Source organism: Liolophura sinensis, chromosome 6, assembly GCF_032854445.1.
Source record: "Liolophura sinensis isolate JHLJ2023 chromosome 6, CUHK_Ljap_v2, whole genome shotgun sequence".
NCBI lineage: Eukaryota > Metazoa > Mollusca > Polyplacophora > Chitonida > Chitonidae > Liolophura > Liolophura sinensis.
Genome location: NC_088300.1, coordinates 68,609,133 through 68,630,891, shown reverse-complemented (window position 1 = coordinate 68,630,891; position 21,759 = coordinate 68,609,133). Strand labels below are relative to the sequence as shown.

General features: G+C 37.4%; 1 protein-coding gene across 1 annotated transcript in view; it reads left to right on the top strand.

Moving 5' to 3' along the window:
- The first annotated feature begins 8,339 nt into the window (after window positions 1–8,339).
- Window positions 8,340–21,759, top strand: part of LOC135467464 (DNA-binding protein RFX6-like) — a 37,330-nt gene continuing 23,910 nt past the window's right edge. Inside the window, exons 1-3 of the mRNA XM_064745238.1 lie at window positions 8,340–8,574; window positions 17,002–17,101; window positions 19,341–19,464. Coding sequence (XP_064601308.1) covers window positions 8,340–8,574; window positions 17,002–17,101; window positions 19,341–19,464 — 459 coding nt within the window. The remainder of the gene's footprint in view (window positions 8,575–17,001; window positions 17,102–19,340; window positions 19,465–21,759) is intronic.

Here is a 21,759-nt window from a genome sequence, read left to right as displayed (position 1 = left end):
ATATTTGAATTCATGAAGTCGACGGTCAGTGTATATTTGTATACAGGTCGTCGATACACTACTTACCGGGTATATCGATGGAGGAAGGTTAGTCATTACAGTTTTTTTCGACCTCATGTCGGACGGCAAACAGGGTATATTTTTCTGTTTCACCAGCGATTTACAGCATGTTTGGTTCAACCAAAACAGGGGGATATACTCCATGAACCCTTCGGTCATGCCTTGATCATTAAAGTTTATAATCAACTGGTTTAGTGAAAACCAACATTGTGACTACATACGAAAGAAAAACTGGAAGACACAGTACTCTTAAAGAAATAGTACTCTTACTCGTAGAGACTATCGCCGAAAGAAATTCAGAATTTTGACTTGGTTCAGCTTAATAAAATAAATGAGTAGCATTTGATTCCTAATTAAACCTCCTTGACCTATAGTTTCAGGAAAATGTTAATTAAGAGAATTATTAGGTGAAATGCGTCAGTGGTTTAAGCTGTCCACTCTACGAGATACTTGTAACATGCAAATGAGACAGCCCAAGGATTCCCACAATGCGACGTTCGCTCGTGGATCGCACATTTAAACAATGTGATAGAATGGATTTTGGATAGACAGCCAATTATATGTCTATCCAAAATGTGTTATAAAGTATTCGCAACGACCTATAGGCTACAGCAGAACTGAAGTTACATGGTAGGTGGCATAATTACAATAGAATACCGTGTCTAACATTTGAAGTTCGCTAAAACCTCCCGTCATCTAGACAACAAGAGGAGGTAACCTAGTCAAATAAAGTTTTCGGCCATGTTTCTAAACATAGCGACTTGAGTGAGTTGATGGTCGAAGGGAATCCGTGGATACACCTGAACATTTGATTGTTCACTCAAAGTCAGATACATATCATTAGACATTTGGAAGTCTCAACATGTAACGTTGTGCATGCTGATTCTGCAAAATGGTTCCGGAACTGGAGACTTTAGTAACAGGATACCTTAGTAACAAGAGTTTAGTAACAGGAGACCTTAGTAACAGGAGACCTTAGTAACAAGAGTCTTTAGTAACAGGAGACCTTAGTAACAGGAAACCTTAGACCGTCGTTAATGAAACAAATCTGTTCCCCTAATGTTACAGCATACAAAAATGGCTGTATTTGTATCGCTGTCAGCGATAGTGTATTCGTTACATTTGTATAATTTTCAAAATTTTCATATAGTCTGAGTATTTCTGTAGAACTTACCTGATGTTTTTGTATATTCAGGGTTCACTGATTGCTGACGGATTGCATGGCAAGTATGGCAAAGTATAGCTGGTGTAGATATTTATTTATTTGATTGGTGCTTTACGACGTACTCAAGAATATATCACTTATACGACGTCCGCCAGCATTATGCAGGGACCCACAATGATAGGCAATTAGTCTCGAATATATGACAGTCCTATTGAATAGATGCTAAGCAAAGACTATATTTTTAAATTTTTCAAAAATTTACTGGGCAGATTTCCAGACATTCTGCTTCATCCTATTGGCGTAATCCTGAGGTTGTTGCCGTAAAAGCATTCCAACTCAATTGGACTAACTATAGATTTTCGTGCTTATCCTGCTTTCAGCATAATACAACGAAGTCTTCGGAAACTTTGCAAATGACAGGTCTGCTAACCGCTACATCAGAAACTCAATTAATTCTCTGTCACTTCAAGTCGTCGGGGAATCCTCCAAAATCGCGGACCTTCAGCAAAGGCAAGGGGAGATAATCCAGCAATCCTATTGTCAGGGTGCATGGACAGAATATTAATGTGAATGCCGTACGTGGAAAGGTGTACCAGCAACCTGCAGACGGTCGTCGGTGTCTCCCTGGCTCTCTCCGGTTTCCTCCCACCCAATGCTGGCTGCCGTGGTGTAAATAGAATATTCTTGAGTACAGTGCAAAACACAAATCAAATAAATAAATAAATAAATAAATACTAACGTAAATGGCTACAATATATGTCGTTTCTGTGGAAATAGAAAAATTCCAACCATCGATAGAAGGCGATATCACATACCTAACCAATTTATACCAGACTGCCATTGGATAAAGTCCATGAAATTGAGATGGATGTTCTCTACTGGCGGTTATTTCGTTTAAAAACGGGAGAACGTTATATATGCCCCGATTTGTTAGTCGGTTTTTTATGAGGTATCTTCGTATACAGACTTCGTATGATTCCTGTAACCACTGGCAGAACTGTGCTTTATAGTTACTGTCAGAGAATTTACCTTTCAGCAGATTTTTCTGAAGCTTTGTAGTGCTGCTGTGGACAACATATGCAGTTCGTCATTCTTTGACTTATTCTTTCAAAGTAGTCTTAACCACTGTTTGCCGACGGAACCTATGTTTGAAATATGAGAAATGACAGTATATATCCGCGACAGCCACGATAGGTGTCCGTGTTATTGGGACCGTGGAATCCAGGAGGGGTAGCTGGTGGGTGGTTTATGGTGGTTAGGCAGCCCTGTCAACCAAATACATTTTGAAAAAACAGCCAAGTTTGTTAGGCAAACCTATGGATCATGACCCCCCCCCCTCCCTCACACACACACACACACACACACACAAGCACACACCATTGGAACTGTTTCTCCGGCCCCTGTGTGCATTTTATTTATTTATTTATTTGATTGGTGTTTTATGCCGTACTTAATAAATATTTCACTTTGTATACTTTTTAACAATTCACCTACTTAAAAGTTGGTTGTAAAATGTACATATATGTCCTGGAATGTGTCTTGTTGTTATTGCAGATTTTTGGGTTAAAAGGCCAGAGGTATATTTAAGCCCGCGTGATTTGCACTGTTTTGTTTACACCAACTGTAAATTAAGTTGCTCATTCAGCAGAGGTTCTCTAACAACTGTTCCCTGATTCTGACAAGGTTTTATTTTTCTAAACTGGTAGCTGTCAAATTCTGAGCATCCAGCTTCAAATATCCTGAGTAAAGAAGATTGAAATTTCGAACGTCCACCCGAAATCTCTATGTGGTCCCAAAGAGATAGCCAGACACCCTTCCCTTACCCTTCCCACTCGCTCCCAACCCCCGTATTTCTGCCTACACTCGGTCGAGGGCGTACTGTACTTTATCTAAAATAAATCTAAATTTTTCAAGTAACACATTTTGCTTGATTTTTATTGATTCAGCCACCTTTTAGGACTATTTATCCTTTTTCTTATCAGAAGTGTCATTTTAGAGCAAATGCTACTGAAGCATGGCATGCAGTATGGCCCATAAATCCCACCTTGTAGAATTAAAAAAAAATGAATGAATTGAATTCCAAAAAATTATTGGTAATCTCTCGCTGTGCTTAATTTGGTTTTGAGCGGCCTTTCCTTTAAACAAACTATAATGGAGATTATTAGTTTCATACATTTGATCGGGATTGTATTTCCGCACCCGTATTATAGTAAAATCCAGTAATGTATAACAATTATAAAACTCTGGATAGCAATTGCAACCGCGGTGATGAAACATTACTACATTTTGGGCGGCGAAGGATATAATAATTATGTTGTATTACATCTGTAGTTTTTTTTATACATTTCGAACCCTAATATGTAACAAAATTTATTTACATCTAGGTTAATATATTTCTGCAAATACAGTTCTGTTTACAGTACCTGGTCGACGTAGAATTTACTGACTGATAGGCGTAGTCTGGGCTCTCGCTGGCTCGGTCATCTAAGCCGTTTATCGTCGATGTGAATCACAAACTTTTAACCTGTGAAATGTCATGCTCTCATTCAGCTTCTGCTGATTTCACTGTCGCTTTACATTACTTTTGTACGTGGGAAAGTCTGCCAGCAACCAGAATGGTCGTGGGATTTCCCCGGGCTGTTCCCGGTTTCCTCCCGCCATAATGCTGACCGCCGTCGTATGAGTGAAATATTCTTGAGAACGGCGTAAAACAGCAGTCAAATAAATAAATAATAAATACAATTCTTTTTCTGGAATCTGTCGAAGTGGTGGGGTTTCGCCTAGGCTATGCACATTTTCCCTGAACTATATTTTTCATACAGCAGAATGTGTTCATGTTTACCTTGGAGTATACACATGATCTATACGATGTCTATATATATATATATATATATATATATATATATATATATATATATATATATATATATATATATATATATATATATATATATATATATATATATATATATATAATATATATACATGTATATGACGGAAACAGTAATTTATTAATTTATTGTAAAAATATATACAGCTGTATCTGTAAAAATCCAACCCACGGTCGAAGGTAGATTTTTAGTTCGGATACATATTTTTAATATTATTGCAAATTCGCTCAATAACAATTGGAATACCGGTTAATGTTTTGGCTTTTTGTGCAAAAGCCAGCTACATGTTTGGCACTGTTGTTTTTAACCAGGGTTTGTTTGGCAATTTTATAAATATATATAGTTTTAAAATGGCATGATATATGTATAATTAACTAAAGTGAAATATATTAACAAGGAACCCTCATAAGCTTTAACATCTCTGTATATGCATGTCTGTATATAAAACCTCCACCGCGTGTGATATAGTACATTGCAAACATGTAAAATACCGCTCTTTTAGTAGGATTTAAGTGGAAAGACAAATGCAGAAAAATTATATTGCAAAAATCTGACATCACAAACATGTATTTTAAAATGGCCGTCTTAGATTTTTTCACATTGAAGACTTTAATGCAAATAACTATCACAAGAAAATTGCTAAAATCGAATTCATCTCGGTGTTACTGATTAAAACGTTTAACGAAATAGTAAAAGAATATGAATCCTTATTGCCGGATATAAGCCCTCCGACGGAATTAAGCAACGTGCCGATGTTCTGTGGTATTTTGAGACCTGGACAATGCATGAACTGAATTACTACTAAATCTCAATTCTTCAGAAACCGTTCCGAAATTTACGACATTTCATGAGAAAATAGAACACGCTAAATTGATCTCACAATACATAAGCGGGATTGCCGCTCAAGTGTGAACAATTTCCCATCTCAATGTTCAGACATACCCGCAAGGAAAAAATGCAAACAATTTTTTAGGTGATGTCACATACGCCTTCGAGACCTTCTTTAACGAACACATGAGTACCCTAAATGATAAATATCAGCGGGAGGTCTCAACATTGAAAATGAAGATAAAAGAGTTGTTTATTTCTATTCGACCGTTCTTTAACACCATTAAGAAAAGGAAATATACAGTGTACCTGCTAGTGCAATTCAGTTTTTATAGTTTTGTTTTTGATTGGTGTTTTACGCCGTAGTCAAGAATATTTCATTTATACAACACCCCTACCACCCCTACGGCGGAAACCGTACAGAGCCATGTGGAAAACCCACGACCATCCGCTGGTTGCTGGTATAATGACACTCATAAGTCTAATGTGATACTGACAATGTGACAGGTCTGTACATACACAGTGTTAGATATATTCCTGCTGAAATCATCACACGTATCTGATTTTGTTGCGTTTGTCAATGCTCCTGAGTATGTCACTGCCCTGAGTAGATTAACTCTTAATACCGACGGCCATCTGTATTTAATTCCTCGTTATAATATGACGCCATATGCATTACTTGGACTAGATCAACTATCTTTGCCATATTTCACTTAATGTTTAGCATTGTGTCGGCATCAAAGGTATCAGCAGCGTAATGATCCAGGAGCCTCTCACCAATGCGGTCGTTGTGAGTTAAAGTCCAGCTCATGCTGGCTTCCTCTCCGGCCGTACGTGGGAAGGTCTGTCAGGAACCTGCGGGTGGTCATGGGTTTCCCCCTGGCTGTGCCGGTTTCCTCCCGCCATATTAAGTGAAATATTCTTGAGTACGGCGTAAAACACCCATCAAATAAATCAATAAATCAAACGAATCATTAGAAAGCCTATAGAATGTACTTCTGAAAGTGTTACTTAATAAACTTATTGTGCCATGCAGAGGTGCGCTCTGTGTATATGGCGTTAAGCAACAGACAATACATAGATAGAAATCAAATAATTAATTCATGAAAATTTAAGACATGTAGTTTAAAATAAGAAAATAGGCATTTATACTTTCACAACTATTTTGCTCAAATATAATATTCGCTTATGGAATTTTAGCATACGACATCGTCATTTCGAAATTGAATGTACATAGTCTTGTACATGTGAAAGTAGCACACACCCATTACAATGAAGGAAATATACAGTATTAACAAAGAGCATTTGTAACAGTAAAAATTTCATCTTATATTCTTTCATGTTATATACAGCCTGCATGCAAGTCATGTAGACTACACACATGTAGTAAATTCTAGGTTTATATGTTATGACATCTATGCATGTACATTTTACTTTTTATACAAACCCATACTGAAAAATTGTGTTTTGGTCAACATTTTCTTAAGTGGATTTATTATACTCATGATAATTTGTAAATGAATTAGATATATGCAGACATATATATATACACGTGTATCAGTGTTTGGCATACCCCACATGTTCGTACCTTAAATACATGTACACTGTATATGTATACTGGTTCTTATAGCGATGTATAAATATTTATCTCTATCTGTCTAATGCATATATCTGACAATCACACACTACACATGTACACGATGAATCTCGAGTAATTGATTGATTTGGTGCTTTTCTCATTACAAAATTCGGTCTGTTTTTGTTGTTTGTTTTTTTTTGGCCCTGTAATGAGGTAAGTATAGTTTTCTCAGGCATATTCGAAAGTTAATATTCATATATAACCAATATACGGGTAGTAACTACAGTTTTCAATTTTTTTTTGTGACAAAAAAGCGGTTAAAATATTTTTTGTCTTAAGAGATATCGATAGAGAAATGGCAAGTCTACATGTATCTCTCCGGTATAATTATTGATTTATTTACTTACTTATTTCTTTAATAACTCGTCCTGATATAAGTAATTGCGGTTATACAAAACTTGCGTTTTCAGTGTAACACTTGTAAGCTTTACTATAGAGATTCAGAGAGAAAGAAAACTTAAGATGATAAAAACCAAAGTAAGTAAACAGCTGTGTTCTAAAGAAGCTATATACCGGAGAGCTCTGGTAAATAAAAATCAAGCAGTACAAATCCAATCAATGCAAATAATTATACCTTTCACAAAATATTAGCCTCGTCTGTTACCGTTTTACCGTTCCAAATGGGTAATTTCTAATAATTTATTAAGCAGATATAGCATTATGACTTTTCCAAATATTAGGGCCATTTTAACACTAAATTATACAGCTGTGAGTCTGATGTTTACTGTATGGCAATAATTTGAGCTATTATTGGTGAATACAGAGAACTAAATTTACTGAGTGAAGATGGATTTTTTTGCCCAAGCTTTCCCATATGGCCTTTTTAACTGTACAGGAGAGCCTTCACCGCAGCATTAGATCCACATGGTTGAATCGTCATAACCACTTCTATTTCAAACACTGGCTTGTGTGGTCATAATTAAGCGCACAATTAAAACCGCAAACATCATCATTGAAAGAGAGGGTGTTTTCTCAGCCAGGTACTGTTTCAAGTCGATATCTTTCATTGCTTTCATTGCCCCAGCGATTACGGGCGGTTAAAGACCCGTCTACCCCTATGGCGAGGTATACACAGGTATATACCTCTAGGTGTTCGGCACAAAATCCCCAAATGAGCAAAGTGTGATGATCGCATTGGGTGAGAGGCGAGTGGGCTTAGCCCAGCTGTCAACAGCGTGAAGTGTGAGGCCGTGTTTGTGTTAGTGCACCTGAGGGCCCAGTCAAAGATTAGGCCGGTATTGTACCTTAGGAAAACACAGCTAGTCGCCTATTACGGGGGGTGGGGCTCAGCCTTATCGTAAATGGCGAAACTGTTTGCTTAAGAGTGGGCTTGGTTTCAGGTGATCGGTTTTTCCATTCACGATCTCCCGCCGCACGGAGATCGACTGTTTTTAGCGGTCTTTTCCTATAACCCGGGGCCCCAACCGCCCTCCCGATCGGCGACCTTAAAAGAGATTTTACCCACTTTAACTGACGATGTCATATCGGCTAGGGACAGTCGAAGATACCCAAGCCCACGTGGTTGGACGGGGAAAGCTTTAAAAGCAGTATATGCGAGAGCGTTATTCAGTTACGAAATTTGACTTTCATTTGTTGAATTTTTCACGGTAGAGCAAAAACATTCGTTTTTTTTTTTTCCTCCCCTTTGTGAATTCTCTATCCTTGATACACGTTTGGTCATTACGTAATGTTTCTCGTCACTGTGTTTTCTCATGGATTCTGCTGATACCATCCAGTTGGTCACATCTCCCCAGCGATGGACATGCTGCCCTTAACACCCATGCTGGCAGAAGGAATGTTCGATACGGCGGGACATCATACGGGCTTTTCTTACTGCAACTCACATCAGACCCCGGGCTACTGGTCGGAAGCACGAGGACTGAGCAACCCCGACTCACGGGACCCCGGTAAATCAGAGAAACGGGAGAATGTGACAAATCCCCGCGGAGGGGAAGATGCTAAGGGAAAGGATTCCATCACAGAAGCCCAATGTAAGTAGGATTTAATGATATAATTATTTGATTGGTCAAGAATATTTCACTGATATGAAAGCTGGCAGCATTATACACTTAACCTCGTCCGATGTCTCAGTATTTTAAATGAACTGTTGATGTAATAAAATATATAGAATATTACGTCATTTATACAGAACATAGCCAATTTGTTTTTGAATGGTGTAGGCCTATATATATGGTTAATTGTATTGAAAGAAAATTAGCTGATTGCTACAATATTAAGCTATGACTGAACTAGAACAATTCTTGAAAGAGTTTTCCAGATTTCTAACCCAATATGGACAATAAATCAAAGAATCCATAAGAATTTAAACAGAGCCAGTTTAATTCAAAAATTTTAAATTTATTGTTGACCGTTTATGTTTGAAGAAATTCGGCCTTTATTTCCATTATTTGAATTCTCTGACAAGTTGTTTCCATTCAAACAATGTAGCAACTTTTAGTCACAGTCCCTGAGCCATAAAGCTATTACTGTAAAATATATAGTTATTACATCCGTTAAAAGTTGCTCTTTTGTTTTCAATTCATGAATATTGAATTACAATATGGATAGCTAAGTAAACGAGTGTAGACGCAATGCCGGTAAAATGTTAGTTAAAGTAGCTGCGGCTTTTTATCATGAGGTTTATCAGCCATTCCATAAGGGGCTATTTTTTTGTTCGGCACCTCGTGCATGAGTTTCTTTCGCCGTCCGTCGATTTGATTTGCTTGGCCATTATTGTGCACATAACTGTGAAATTAATCAGTGTGGCGTTAAAACCCAATGCATCAATAAATGGATAAAGTGTTTTAAAATTAGGAGAAAATTATGTCCATTGCTTTGTATATCAAGTCGAATCACATAAACACATCAGTGAATAAATCTGATGATAACATAGAACATTTTCACATTTATGCACGAACCTTTTAAAAGTACTCTTTCTTTTAAATTTATTTTTTTCTGAAACAGATTTTAAAAGTATTTATTTATTTATCTGTTTGATTGGTGTTTTACGGCGCACTCAAGAATATTTCACTAATACGACGGCGGCCAGCATTATGGTGGGAGGAAAGCAGAAGAAATTTCGTGTCTTTTTGATTGTGTTCTTCAAACACAAATCAAAACAGCATTAGATTTCATACTTATCTTTCGACTTGGTCATTTTTCTTAACGGCACTATTTTGAACGTTTCCAGGGCTTATTTCGACTGCATTAGCTCTGCTTAATTTCATGATTTATCATCATCTCATTAGCATTCCATATGTTCGCCTCATGAGATTAACAAAACAGTTATAAATAAATATAGTATGCAGTATGGATACAAAAACATCAAAAAGTCGAATTAAGCTCGACCAGATTTTATACTTTTAAGGTAAGATTGCTATTTTCTAAAAATTATTTATCATTGATTTTCATAAGAAATATTTTTATAATGTAACATTATAAAATATTTAAAAATTCTTAAAAAAAAAATTAAAAAAAAATGATATAAAATGTAAATATTAATGGCTAATAGACAATTCATAATTGGCAATTCATTTATATATAGATCTTCATTTCATTTGCAAATACCACCCAGGTTTCGTGATGTCTAGGGCGAGATGTTATTTGATGCATAAGTTCTTGTGTGGGTAAATACGCCACGTCTGGAGGTCTGTGTGTACGAGACAGGAAAAGGATCCGATTAAAGGGTATAAGATGACGGGTGTCAAGAGCCCCGGGGCACTCCTCTTTGCCCACATGCGGGTCAAGAGGTATATACCTATCCGAAAGGGTGTCATAGTGTGGGTACTGGACCTAGATCGGTCCATGTACAAATGTATTGTACGGAAATCTTCTGTATACTGTTTGCCATTAGAAGAAAAGACAACAAAAAATATAGCCTGAGAAGAAAACAGGCCTAATCGGCCGCCCATTATTTTGCTGACGTGTTTCGTAACTCGAGAAATAACGAATTCTTACGACACCATTGGTTTCAAACGCAAAACAGGGTTGGGATGAGGTAAGCGGAAATAACTGGACCATTGGGTTTCAGTAATAACTGCGATATCGCGGTTGAAAGACATCACAAAATTTGCCTTTTAAACATCCAGTAGAATACTTTAAAATATATAGAGGTGCACAATGTTTTCATCAGGGGAATCTAAGTTATAAAAGACATCAGCACAGCAAGAAAAACCATGCCGATCAGCGACGATTGTACACTGTATGGTCACTCGTAAGTCCGTGATAAATGGTATAATAGTATTTATTTATCTTCAATTTTCTAGTTTCAATTTACAATTTTAGACATTCCCTTCATTACGATTGTAAGAGCGTGGTAAGAATAAATTTTGTTTCATGTTGTGCTCAATCTTACACTCGCTTAGCAAAAAAATTTTCATTGGTTTTCTGATGAAATCGTTACGAAAGAGTCATAAACTTTGCCCGCATGCAGCTTAGATTTTTAAAGCTGTCATTAACTGACGGATGTAACGGATAATAATTAAGAAATGTCTGCTCGAGATAAATTTGTATAATAAGGCAATTACACATGTAATTGTTAAAATTTTATTGCAACTTTGTTAGTTTTAAAGAAACCTAATGTAAAGGAGGTCACACAAAGTGCTGGTTCTAAGCTATCCTCAGACAGGGAATTTTCTATATCCCCCCACTTCCAATGGTGGCGATAAGCTGTCGGAGGTGCTGTCTCGTGTAAGTCTAACATTTCTCGGGAGACAACCTTCCAACAATATGACATATGTCACTGGCACCCGTGCAAACTTCGTCATTTACTCTGGCCATTCTGGTCTGCCCCACCCATAATATCCCGATATTAAATTGGAAATCGGCAGAGATTGTGACCATTGTGACACAGGATTAGTGTTAGATTGTAACACATCACTAACTGTAAAGAACCTTCGGATTAGTGTTACGTTGTAACACAGCACTGGCTATAAAGAAACACAGGGTTAGTAGTGGGTTTTATCACATCACTGACTGCAAAGAAACTCGGGAGTAGTGTTAGCTTGTAACACATCACTGATTATTAAGAAAGACAGGTTTGGTATTAGGTTGTAGCACATCACTGACTATGAAGAGATTTTTATCACATCACTGACTGCAAAGCAACTCAGGAGTGGTGTTAGGTTGTAGCACATCACTGACTATGAAGAGATGTTTATCACATCACTGACTGCAAAGAAACTCAGCGGTAGTGTTAGGTTGTAGCGCCTCACTGAATGTAAGGAAACACAGGGTCAGTATTAGGCTGTAACACACGACTGACTGTAAAAAAACACAGGGTCAGTATCATGACTGACTGTAAAGAAACACAGAGTCAGTATCATGACTGACTGTAAAGAAACTCAGAATTAGTGTTAGGTTTTGATATATGACTGTAAAGATACACAGTGTTAGTATTAGGCTGTAACACATGACTGACTGTAAAGAAAATGAGGGTCAGTAAGGGGGTTGTAACACATGACTGACTGTAAAGAAAATCAGGGTCAGTATTAGGTTGTAACACATGACTGACTGTAAAGAAAATCAGGGTCAGTATTAGGTTGTAACACATGACTGACTGTAAAGAAAATCAGGGACAGTATTAGGTTGTAACACATGACTGACTGTAAAGAAAATCAGGGTCAGTATTAGGTTGTAACACATGACTGACTGTAAAAGAAAATCAGGGTCAGTATTAGGTTGTAACACATGACTGACTGTAAAGAAAATCAAGGTCAGTATTAGGTTGTAACACATGACTGACTGTAAAGAAAATCAGGGTCAGTATTAGGTTGTAACACATCACTGACTGTAAAGAAGTCAGGATTAGTATTAGGCTGCATCACTCTGGACAGAAACACAGGGTTAGTGTTACGCTGTAGCACATCACTGACTGTAAAGGGAAAAAAAACACAGCACTATACCACATGTGTATATGCATCGACAAAGTAACTCACAAGAAGTCACAATGCTTTTTGGCATACCTTTGTATTTTTGGAATGCTGCACAACCGAGATATTGCAATTCAAAACAAGCAAAATCGCACACAATGAGACAGTTGAAAGCACCGCCATCAGAAGCAAGTAATCTTATACTCTGAGGACCACGCTGTTACTGGTTTCGTCACCTATATCCTGTTTTGCCTTTTGACCGTTTGGGAGTGGACTACGTGCGACGAGAAATCGAGTGTTTGGCTGTCGTTATACGCCTGGTTAGCAGTAACAGAAAGCCCCTCGTTCTATTACGTAACTGCGTACCAGGTGTATACCGACGATCAAACACTTCAACCAAATGGCGATAGCCCTTACGTGTATCGAGCTTATTTACACTTCTCCCATCAAAAGCTAGCATAATTTCAATCCATTACTTTTCCTTTTAATTTGTGAATGAACAAATCAGAAGTAATCGATAGTATAGTTGTTCCATTGATTAAATGGTTTATAAAAACGACATACAAAAAGACGACCAATCACGTTACAATATCAAAGTGACTGCATAATATTCGTTATTGTAAAGTACCTATGAGTCGGACTGCTTAGAAATAATAAAAATGGATCTTAAATATCACCATCATATTGTCGACACACAAATGTCGATGAGGAAACCCATCAACCTGCAAATGGTTGTGCGTTTCCCCCAGGCTATGCCCAGTTTCCTCCTACCACAATGCTGGCCGCCGTTGTATAAGAGAAATATTCTTGAGTAATCCAAGAATCAATCAAATAATCAAATAATCAAATAGATAAATCAAATGTCAAATCATCGAGCATACGAAATGTGGCACTTCATTCGGGAGTCCTAATTATATATGGGCAGATAAGATGACGGTTAGGAATATTAGTGTGACCGTCTCGACGAAGAACCTATTCTGGGTACTTCTTTCTGGCTGTGTTTCCCAAAACGCACTTTCTGTTTCCGGTTCTAAAGACGTAAGCCACACTGTGATTGGTCAGTTAATATATTGGTTCAACTGGAAGCAACTCTTGTGAGGTTGGTTTGAACAGCCATGGAAATGGTATACATATAACATAAAAGGCCATAGGTAACAGATAAGTATATCGGCTGTAAACAAGACTTCTATAAGCCTTTAAACTCACAGATAGTAGGGCATATTGATCACAAATGTCACGAAGTAACCACGCCTAATACTAATCTAGGGTTGACGTTCAGGTTAAGGTAGGCCACAGGTGCAATGTGCTAGTTTATCTTACAAATGGCCAACCATGTCATAACACAGATTAAAGGTTAAAACATCAAAGGCTTTAGCGGAGATTTGCCGCCTCTGACTCACTGATAACTTACAAGGGAGGTAACTCACCGATATCGATCTTCTGTCAAATCTACTACAGTGGACTGGCATAATAGTTATACACAAGTGCAATGATTTACTTTATTATTTATGTAATAAATTAGTAACATTGAACAAGTAAAAGTAAAAAAACTTTTGCATGGTACTATGTCATGTCACCACGTGCACTCTGCATTTTCATCTGCAACCTAGCATGACAACGATTTTTTGTAACTGTTACTGCTGGAAGTTAAGTTACATGTTTATAGCATTTTGTCTCCAAGGTAACATCCACGTGTGTGTGTATGTTCACTTCTATTCAAAACAGCAAAAACAGATATATTTTAACTACGTGGAAAATAACGGTATCGAAATTTATAGTGTATAGGCCTACCAACCAATATCGGCATTGTGCTTCAAACACAATTCGCAGGAAATTCTTAATCTCAAGTGCATCAATGGCGCATGCGTAGTTTGTGTGCTGGGATAAATTTCCATGCAATGACATTAAGATATAATGGAAAACTCAATCAAGTTGGCTACCAAATTTTTTTAGACGTAAACGGGCAAAATATTGCTAAATATCTGGTATCAGAGGCGTATTTAGGGGTAATAAATTTCATATTTGTAAGAAAAAAATATAAGATATTTTGCATACTCATTGACTATAAAATGAAAAGGTTTTTTTTGCTTTTAATCCAGAGGTGTCATTGGCCACAAATCATTCCTTCTTTCGTTTTAAATGTGTTAGCATCCAAATACTTCATAAAATAGAGATAAACTTGGCATATGCATAGACCCCTAAATCTGTCAAACATCAAAACATTTCCTCGTGAATGTGTAAAGCTGTCTTTATAAATGAGGCGTTTAGATTTTGGAGTGAGTTACAGAGTAGACGCTGTCCACGATATTATAGTTGTTTGGATATTTCGTATCTGTGTTGTTTTGTTTCGTGGCTCGAGGCCGTCATTTATTCCTGGATGGATCAGTTTTAAAACTAACAGACGGAGCGGCCAGCCGATATGAACTGTGGACGGTGGTGTCTCTTTACTGATAAAGTTTGACAGGACTGTTATTAAACTTCATCTAGGGTTTTATCTGCAGAATTTAGTGCCAGTGATTTATCACCTTCTGTGACGATGTTTGTCTTGACGGCTCCTCTTATTGAAAGATACCGCAGATATCAACAGTTTTGTTGAGCTTTAGAAAATAACGAAAACAGTATAGATTATTGGGAATTTTAGTAATTTTGACTGAATGGAATCTACAAACATAAAGAGGAATGAAAGAAATTGAACAAAGTAGTATACAGAAACAACCATGCCGTAAGTAAAACAGTTCCTAAATTTTGCTGAAATGGAGTTTTGCATTTGAATACATCCATGTATTCCCATCAAAGTGTCATTGTACTTTATATGTTCATGTCATTATATATTTATGACTGATATAATAAAGTCTTTTCAATTGTCTTGAATGTCAATTAAAATAGATAATGTGTATATTAATATGCTTTTTATATCCAACATAATGAAAATTTCTTGAATATTAAAATATTGGAAGTTATATTCAGTTTTGTTTCATTGAATTCTAGATACAAAACATTGGCGAAACAATTACAGAAGCGTTCACCAAACATAATGTCACTGCCAAGCTAATCTCTTTATTTCAACTTACATGCTTTTTGCTGTCATATGTTTTCATTACATGCTTATATCTATACACCTAACCCTTTGCGAAGCGTAACATTAAGTCAAGCGTCAAAATTCATCAAAAAAGGCAGAAATCTGAATTGAGTCATTGAACAATGCATGGTAATGTGTAGAAAGATGATAATAGCTCTGTACGATGAATATACTCGTATAAGGATTTGAGTGCAATGGACATACGTTGATCTGGGATAGATAGGCCCAATATATAACAGGGGAATTCAGGGGAATTCAGTCACGTCTATCTGATTGCTCTGTGTGCAAAGTGAGTTTCCGTGTATATTATATCCAATTCTCAAATGCATGACTGCTGTAGAAGTTTGGGAGACGGTTATGACGACATCATGTCTGTCACTGATTATGGTGGCTGACTATGTGGTCCCGACCTGTATACACAGTAAATCACCTATATCATACAGGATTGTTCTGTATACACAGTAAATCACCAATATTGTACAGAATTATTCTGTATACACAGTAAATCGCCTATGTCATACAGGATTGTTCTAAATACACAGTAAATCACCACTGTCATACAGGATTTTCCTCAGACTAATGACCCAGCTGTACGAATTGTACAATACAGAATTGGTGATCAGATGGTGAAGTATGGTGCAAAGTTATTTTCTGATTTACTGTTAGTCAGATTGTACTGACTTGATTGTTCAGCATCTTGGTATACTGTGGTATGATTAGTCCAGGAAATTATAGGTGATTTACTGTTAATGAGATAACTTTTTCACCAGATTTTTGACCACCTTGGCATATCGTAAGTTGATTAGTTAGTTAAAAATTCCATGAAATTATAAGTGCTTTACTGCTAATGAGATAACCTTTCACCTGTTTTTTTCACCACCTTGGTATCAGGCGATTAGTTAGTTAAAAATTCCATGAAATTATAAGTGCTTTACTGCTAATGAGATAACCTTTCACCTGTTTTTTTCACCACCTTGGTATCAGGCGATTAGTTAGTTAAAAATTCCATGAAATTATAAGTGCTTTACTGCTAATGAGATAACTTTTCACCTGTTTTTTTCACCACCTTGGTATCAGGCGATTAGTTAGTTTAAAATTCCATGAAATTATAAGTGCTTTACTGCTGATGAGATAACCTTTCACCTGTTTTTTTTCACCACCTTGGTATCAGGCGATTAGTTAGTTTAAAATTCCCTGAAATTATAAGTGCTTTACTGCTAATGAGATAACCATTCACCTGTTTTTTTTCACCACCTTGGTATCAGGCGATTAGTTAGTTAAAAATTCCATGAAATTATAGGTGATTTACTTTTAATTAGAATATATTTCACCTTTTTTTCACCACCGTGATATACCGTAGGGCGATTAGTTGGTTAAAATTTAGTGAAATTTTAGATAACTTACTGTATATGCCAGTATGGTCACTCTCAAAATCTGCATCACTAAATCAGCTCTACTAATGGTTGAAGGTACAGACCATGACCCTGAGGACATTGAACAGGACTGTCACGGTGCAGCCGCCGACCTGAATACACAGAAACAATCACAAGTCGCCTCCACACTCAACTGGTGAGTAAATCGGAACAGAAGCTCTACGCGCGCACAGTTGTAAAGGTTGCAAGTTCAATTCCAGCTGTGATAAGTGATGTCAGTGATAAGAAGCTGATGTTAAACTTTACACCTGATTTAACTTCTATAGCAGCACGCTGATCGGGATGCCTCTCAATGCTGTGGATGGCTTCCTCTCTGGTTGTATGTAGCAAGGTCTGTCAGCGATCCGCCGGATTGCCGTGAATTTCCCCATGTGTCTGAGTGGTTTCCTTCCTCTATAATGGTAGTCACTTCGCATAAGTGAAATATTCTAGAGCGTAGCATAAAACCCCAAATAAATAAATAAAAAAGGCCATCACATATTAAGCAGGCCATCTTATACTAGCACTAACGTAACCCTGGACTGTTTCAGCTCATTTAATTATAATATCAGAAATACGTTTTATTGTTATAAATGTAAATGGAATATGTAGCTGGGAGAAAATTACTAATATACTTCGAGACAAGAAAGAAGAAATTGTATACACGTGCAAAATTCGGTCAGTTAAGTATCACATTTACGTTCATTTGTACTTGCGCATTTGTTTTAGCAAACGAATAAAATTCATTTCCCAGAAAAGAGTCCCCTATGTTCACAGTTTTGAGAAAAATAAAGAATTCATAAATTGTCATTCCACACGATGCGCAGGAAAACATCATCGAATTTAATATGAAAAGTATCTTTTGCTCGCCAGTATATCTAAGAATAAGGGAAGATATTTTATACACATCGCAGTCAGAACAGGATTGGTACCGTTCTTAGTTTCTCAAGGCTTTCATATCATTTTGTTTAAAATGGCTTAAATTTAGTTTGATACATGTAGCATGTAGCTTTCAAGACACTCGCAGCCGTATAACTCTAGTGTGTTTGAGACTGGTATTGCTTTACACTCTTAGAACTTAGTCCATTTCACAATCTTTACAAGATACTTCTAGGGAATATATCTGCAATAGCGTAGATAGAGCAGCTTGCAGCCATATGTTCCACTCCAAATTTCCCAAGGTTTCTGTCTGACCAGAAATCTTTGGTATTGAACGCTCGTACACAAAAGTCCGTGGAAAGCACGTTACCTTTAGCAAATGCTGTCACCTTATCATGGGAACGAGTGCCAACGTGACGGGATAATCCGTCCTAACGATCGATCCGGCGTTAAAACAAAGGATACAGAGCCGCTCTTGATAGATAAGACACGAGAATGCAATTACTGAAGTCGCCAAAACCCTCAGAAAAGAGCCCGCGCTTTCTAGATACCGGTTTCGACGCTAAGACTCCACAGAGAAGTCCACAATATTAAATGAGCTTCAGTGCTACAAAGGTGTATATACGCTACAGAACAAAAAAAATCTGCGATGAAACGAATGAATTTTCAGTAACTATCAGAGTTGGTTTCCAGGCACACGTTTAGCATAGTTAAGCCAATAAGCCAGTGAGTGAATTTGGCGTTTTCCAAGCCCTGAAAAGGGATGATGCACGTCGCTCTTAATTGCATTACTATACTACATTACTAGAGATAACACTCTAATAAAGGGGATGAGGGTTGGGTGAGAGTTTGAAAAGGCGTAAGTTAAGAGGTAAGACGCCAGACATTAATCTGAAAAATAAGACATCATGTCGTCTTGGAGATAGGTTTACATAATCACTGGAAATAGAAGGTTGAAATTGAAAATAAAAACGATCCTTATTCGTTGTATCCCACTCATTCTGTCAAAGCGAGTAGAAGTATAACTTAACTTCGTTGAACATCTCTCGACATGATAGCGTGTAAGAGACAGATATATTATTCAGCACAAGCGCCAATAAGCTATCTTTTCTCCGTGCAAATAAGGCTCGGGTCCAAGCTGGCTTGACTACCTGTCGCAAAGCTTCAGTACCTGGTTGTCCTCAAAGATCGGAATGAGATACAGACTATGCGCAACCAAGGCCAGACTTTAGGGGGAAAATGGTTCATCATTTAGATTATAATGTTAACAGAACATTATGTCAAACCTCGTGATCTGAATATTTAATAAACGCTTTTTGCCACAGAACTGCTAAATCGCATTGTTAAATCGTTAGAGTTTCAGGAGAATTTGTTATTGAATCTATAATTAAATTGTCTCTCCTGAGAAAAGATGCCTTTTCCATGCAGCAAACAAAAGACGTGCAAAGCGCATTCTGCCTTAGTCGTAAAATTGCTTAAATAAATTGATGCGATTATTTTCTGTATTTTGCCTGAAGGTTATCGGATAATTACGAGCGAGCAGAAGGGGTGTGTTTACCCAGGTGTGTTCTCTACACACACTACCTGGATTTTTGTAAGAAACATCAGTTCACCCCTGCTGGAGCGGCTACATTTGGCAAGGTAAGGAGACGTTATAACTGTCATGATGATAATTTAAATGACTTACATTGCCAAGGTGCATCAGCGTAAAACATTCTACGGTGATAACTCATATAGATTTACCTTGAGAAGGAGGGTAGGCGTTATGTATGTCATGAGGATAATTTTATGAGAAAGACTTACATTGCCAAGGTGAACCGACGTTACATATTCCGTTATGACGACTACAGACTTTTATCGAGTTGGGATGGATGGATTGACTTGGGTGGGGGAGGGTGGGGGGGGATGTCGTGTTGGCTTTAGTTGCTGTTCTATATTTCATAATGATATAGACTAATATAGCCAAGGTGAACCGACGTTATATATTGATAGACTTGCCATGAGAATTAGGGTTGGAATTATGTGTCATTATGCTAATTTATGTTTGTGACTTAATACATGGTCAAGGTGAACCGACGTTATATTCCATGATGATGGACTTACCGTAAGGATGAGGGCTAACATTATGTGCCATGATACTATTTACTTGTAGGATATAATACATGGTCAAGGTGAACCGACGTTATATTCCATGGTGATGGACTTACCGTAAGGATGAGGGCTAACATTATGTGCCATGATACTAATTTACTTGTAGGATATAATACATGGTCAAGGTGAACCGACGTTATATTCCATGATGATGAACTTACCGTAAGGATGAGGACTGACATTATGTGCCATGATACTAATTTACTTGTAGGATATAATAGATGGTCCAAGGTGAACCGACGTTATATTCCATGGTGATAGACTTACCGTGAGGATGAGGACTGAACATTATGTGCCATGATACTAATTTACTTGTAGGATATAATAGATGGTCAAGGTGAACCGACGTTATATTGCATGGTGATAGACTTACCATGAGGATGAGGGCTGACATTATGTGCCATGACACTAATTTACTTGTAGGATATAATACATGGTCAAGGTGAACCGACGTTATATTGCATGGTGATAGACTTACCGTGAGGATGAGGGCTGACATAATGTGCCATGATACTAATTTACTTGTTGGATGTAAACGTAATCCATTGTCAAGGTGAACCGGTGTTATATATTCTATAGAGATAACCAGTTTAGACAGCCATGCATTCCCCCTGAGAAGGAAAACTGATGTTGTACATTTCACGATGACAATGTGTGATATAGACTTGTCTTTATGGCAAATCTACGAAAGATAATACACATGCTGGACAAACTCTGTTTCGCCGAACACTTCTTTTGACTGTATTTTAAACAAGTAACAATAAGTCTTTCCTGACCACCCCCCCCCCTTCCTGTGTTATCAGAATAAACCGTGTACTTTGACACTTTGCTTTGACTTTTGAACACTAGTTTACACAGCGTTATTTGAAGTGTCGTTGTTCAAGTCTACGCCTTTAAAATATGGGTAGATCTAATTAAAAACTTAAACATGTACTTTATCGTGGTAAAAATCTATCACACTTTGACTTGATAATATTGGGGAACAAAAATAAGTATTGCAAAACTACGGCGGCCAAATGTAAAAGTTTATCACGTTTGTACACTGATCAATATAGTGTTACTCTGTTTAAGCGCCAAAGGCATGTTTCCCACACGATTGTTTGCTAATGGATAAAAATGTCAATACTCGTCTGACTCAGTCTCATCTACAGGGGCCGTATAACTCAAGTGTGTTTGAGACTGGTATTGCTTTATATAATCATTGGGGGGGGGGGGGGAGCTAGCGCAGCGTAATGACCCAGGAGTCTCTCCCCAATACGGTCGCTGTGAGTTCAAGTCCAGCTCATGCTGGCTTCCTCTCCGGCCGTACGTGGGAAGGTCTGCCAGCAACCTGCGGATGGTCGTGGGTTTCCCCCGGGCTGTGCCCGGTTTCCACCCACCACAATGCTGGCCGCCGTCGTATAAGTGAAATATTCTTGAGTACGGCGCTATCAAATAAATAAATAAATAAACTCATCTACCGGGCCATGCTCGGTCGTATAGGAAATTACTTCATGCGTTATTTTACATCCTGTCATTTAAAAGTTAAAAAAAGGAAAAAAGAATGAATAAGCATCGCTGAAAATGCAACAGATGATGATGTGTATGGTAAAGATATACATCACAATATTCATTGCTATAATAGAACTCTAGATAAATATCCCCTAGATGACGAAATTCTTTCACTATTTTTGCACCTGTTAAGTTATGATTTTTATTTATTACTGTAAAATAAAAGATTGTTCTCCAGTAAACAAAGTATATTCGAATTTCAGACGATTCAGCTTGTCAACCGGTAAAACAATA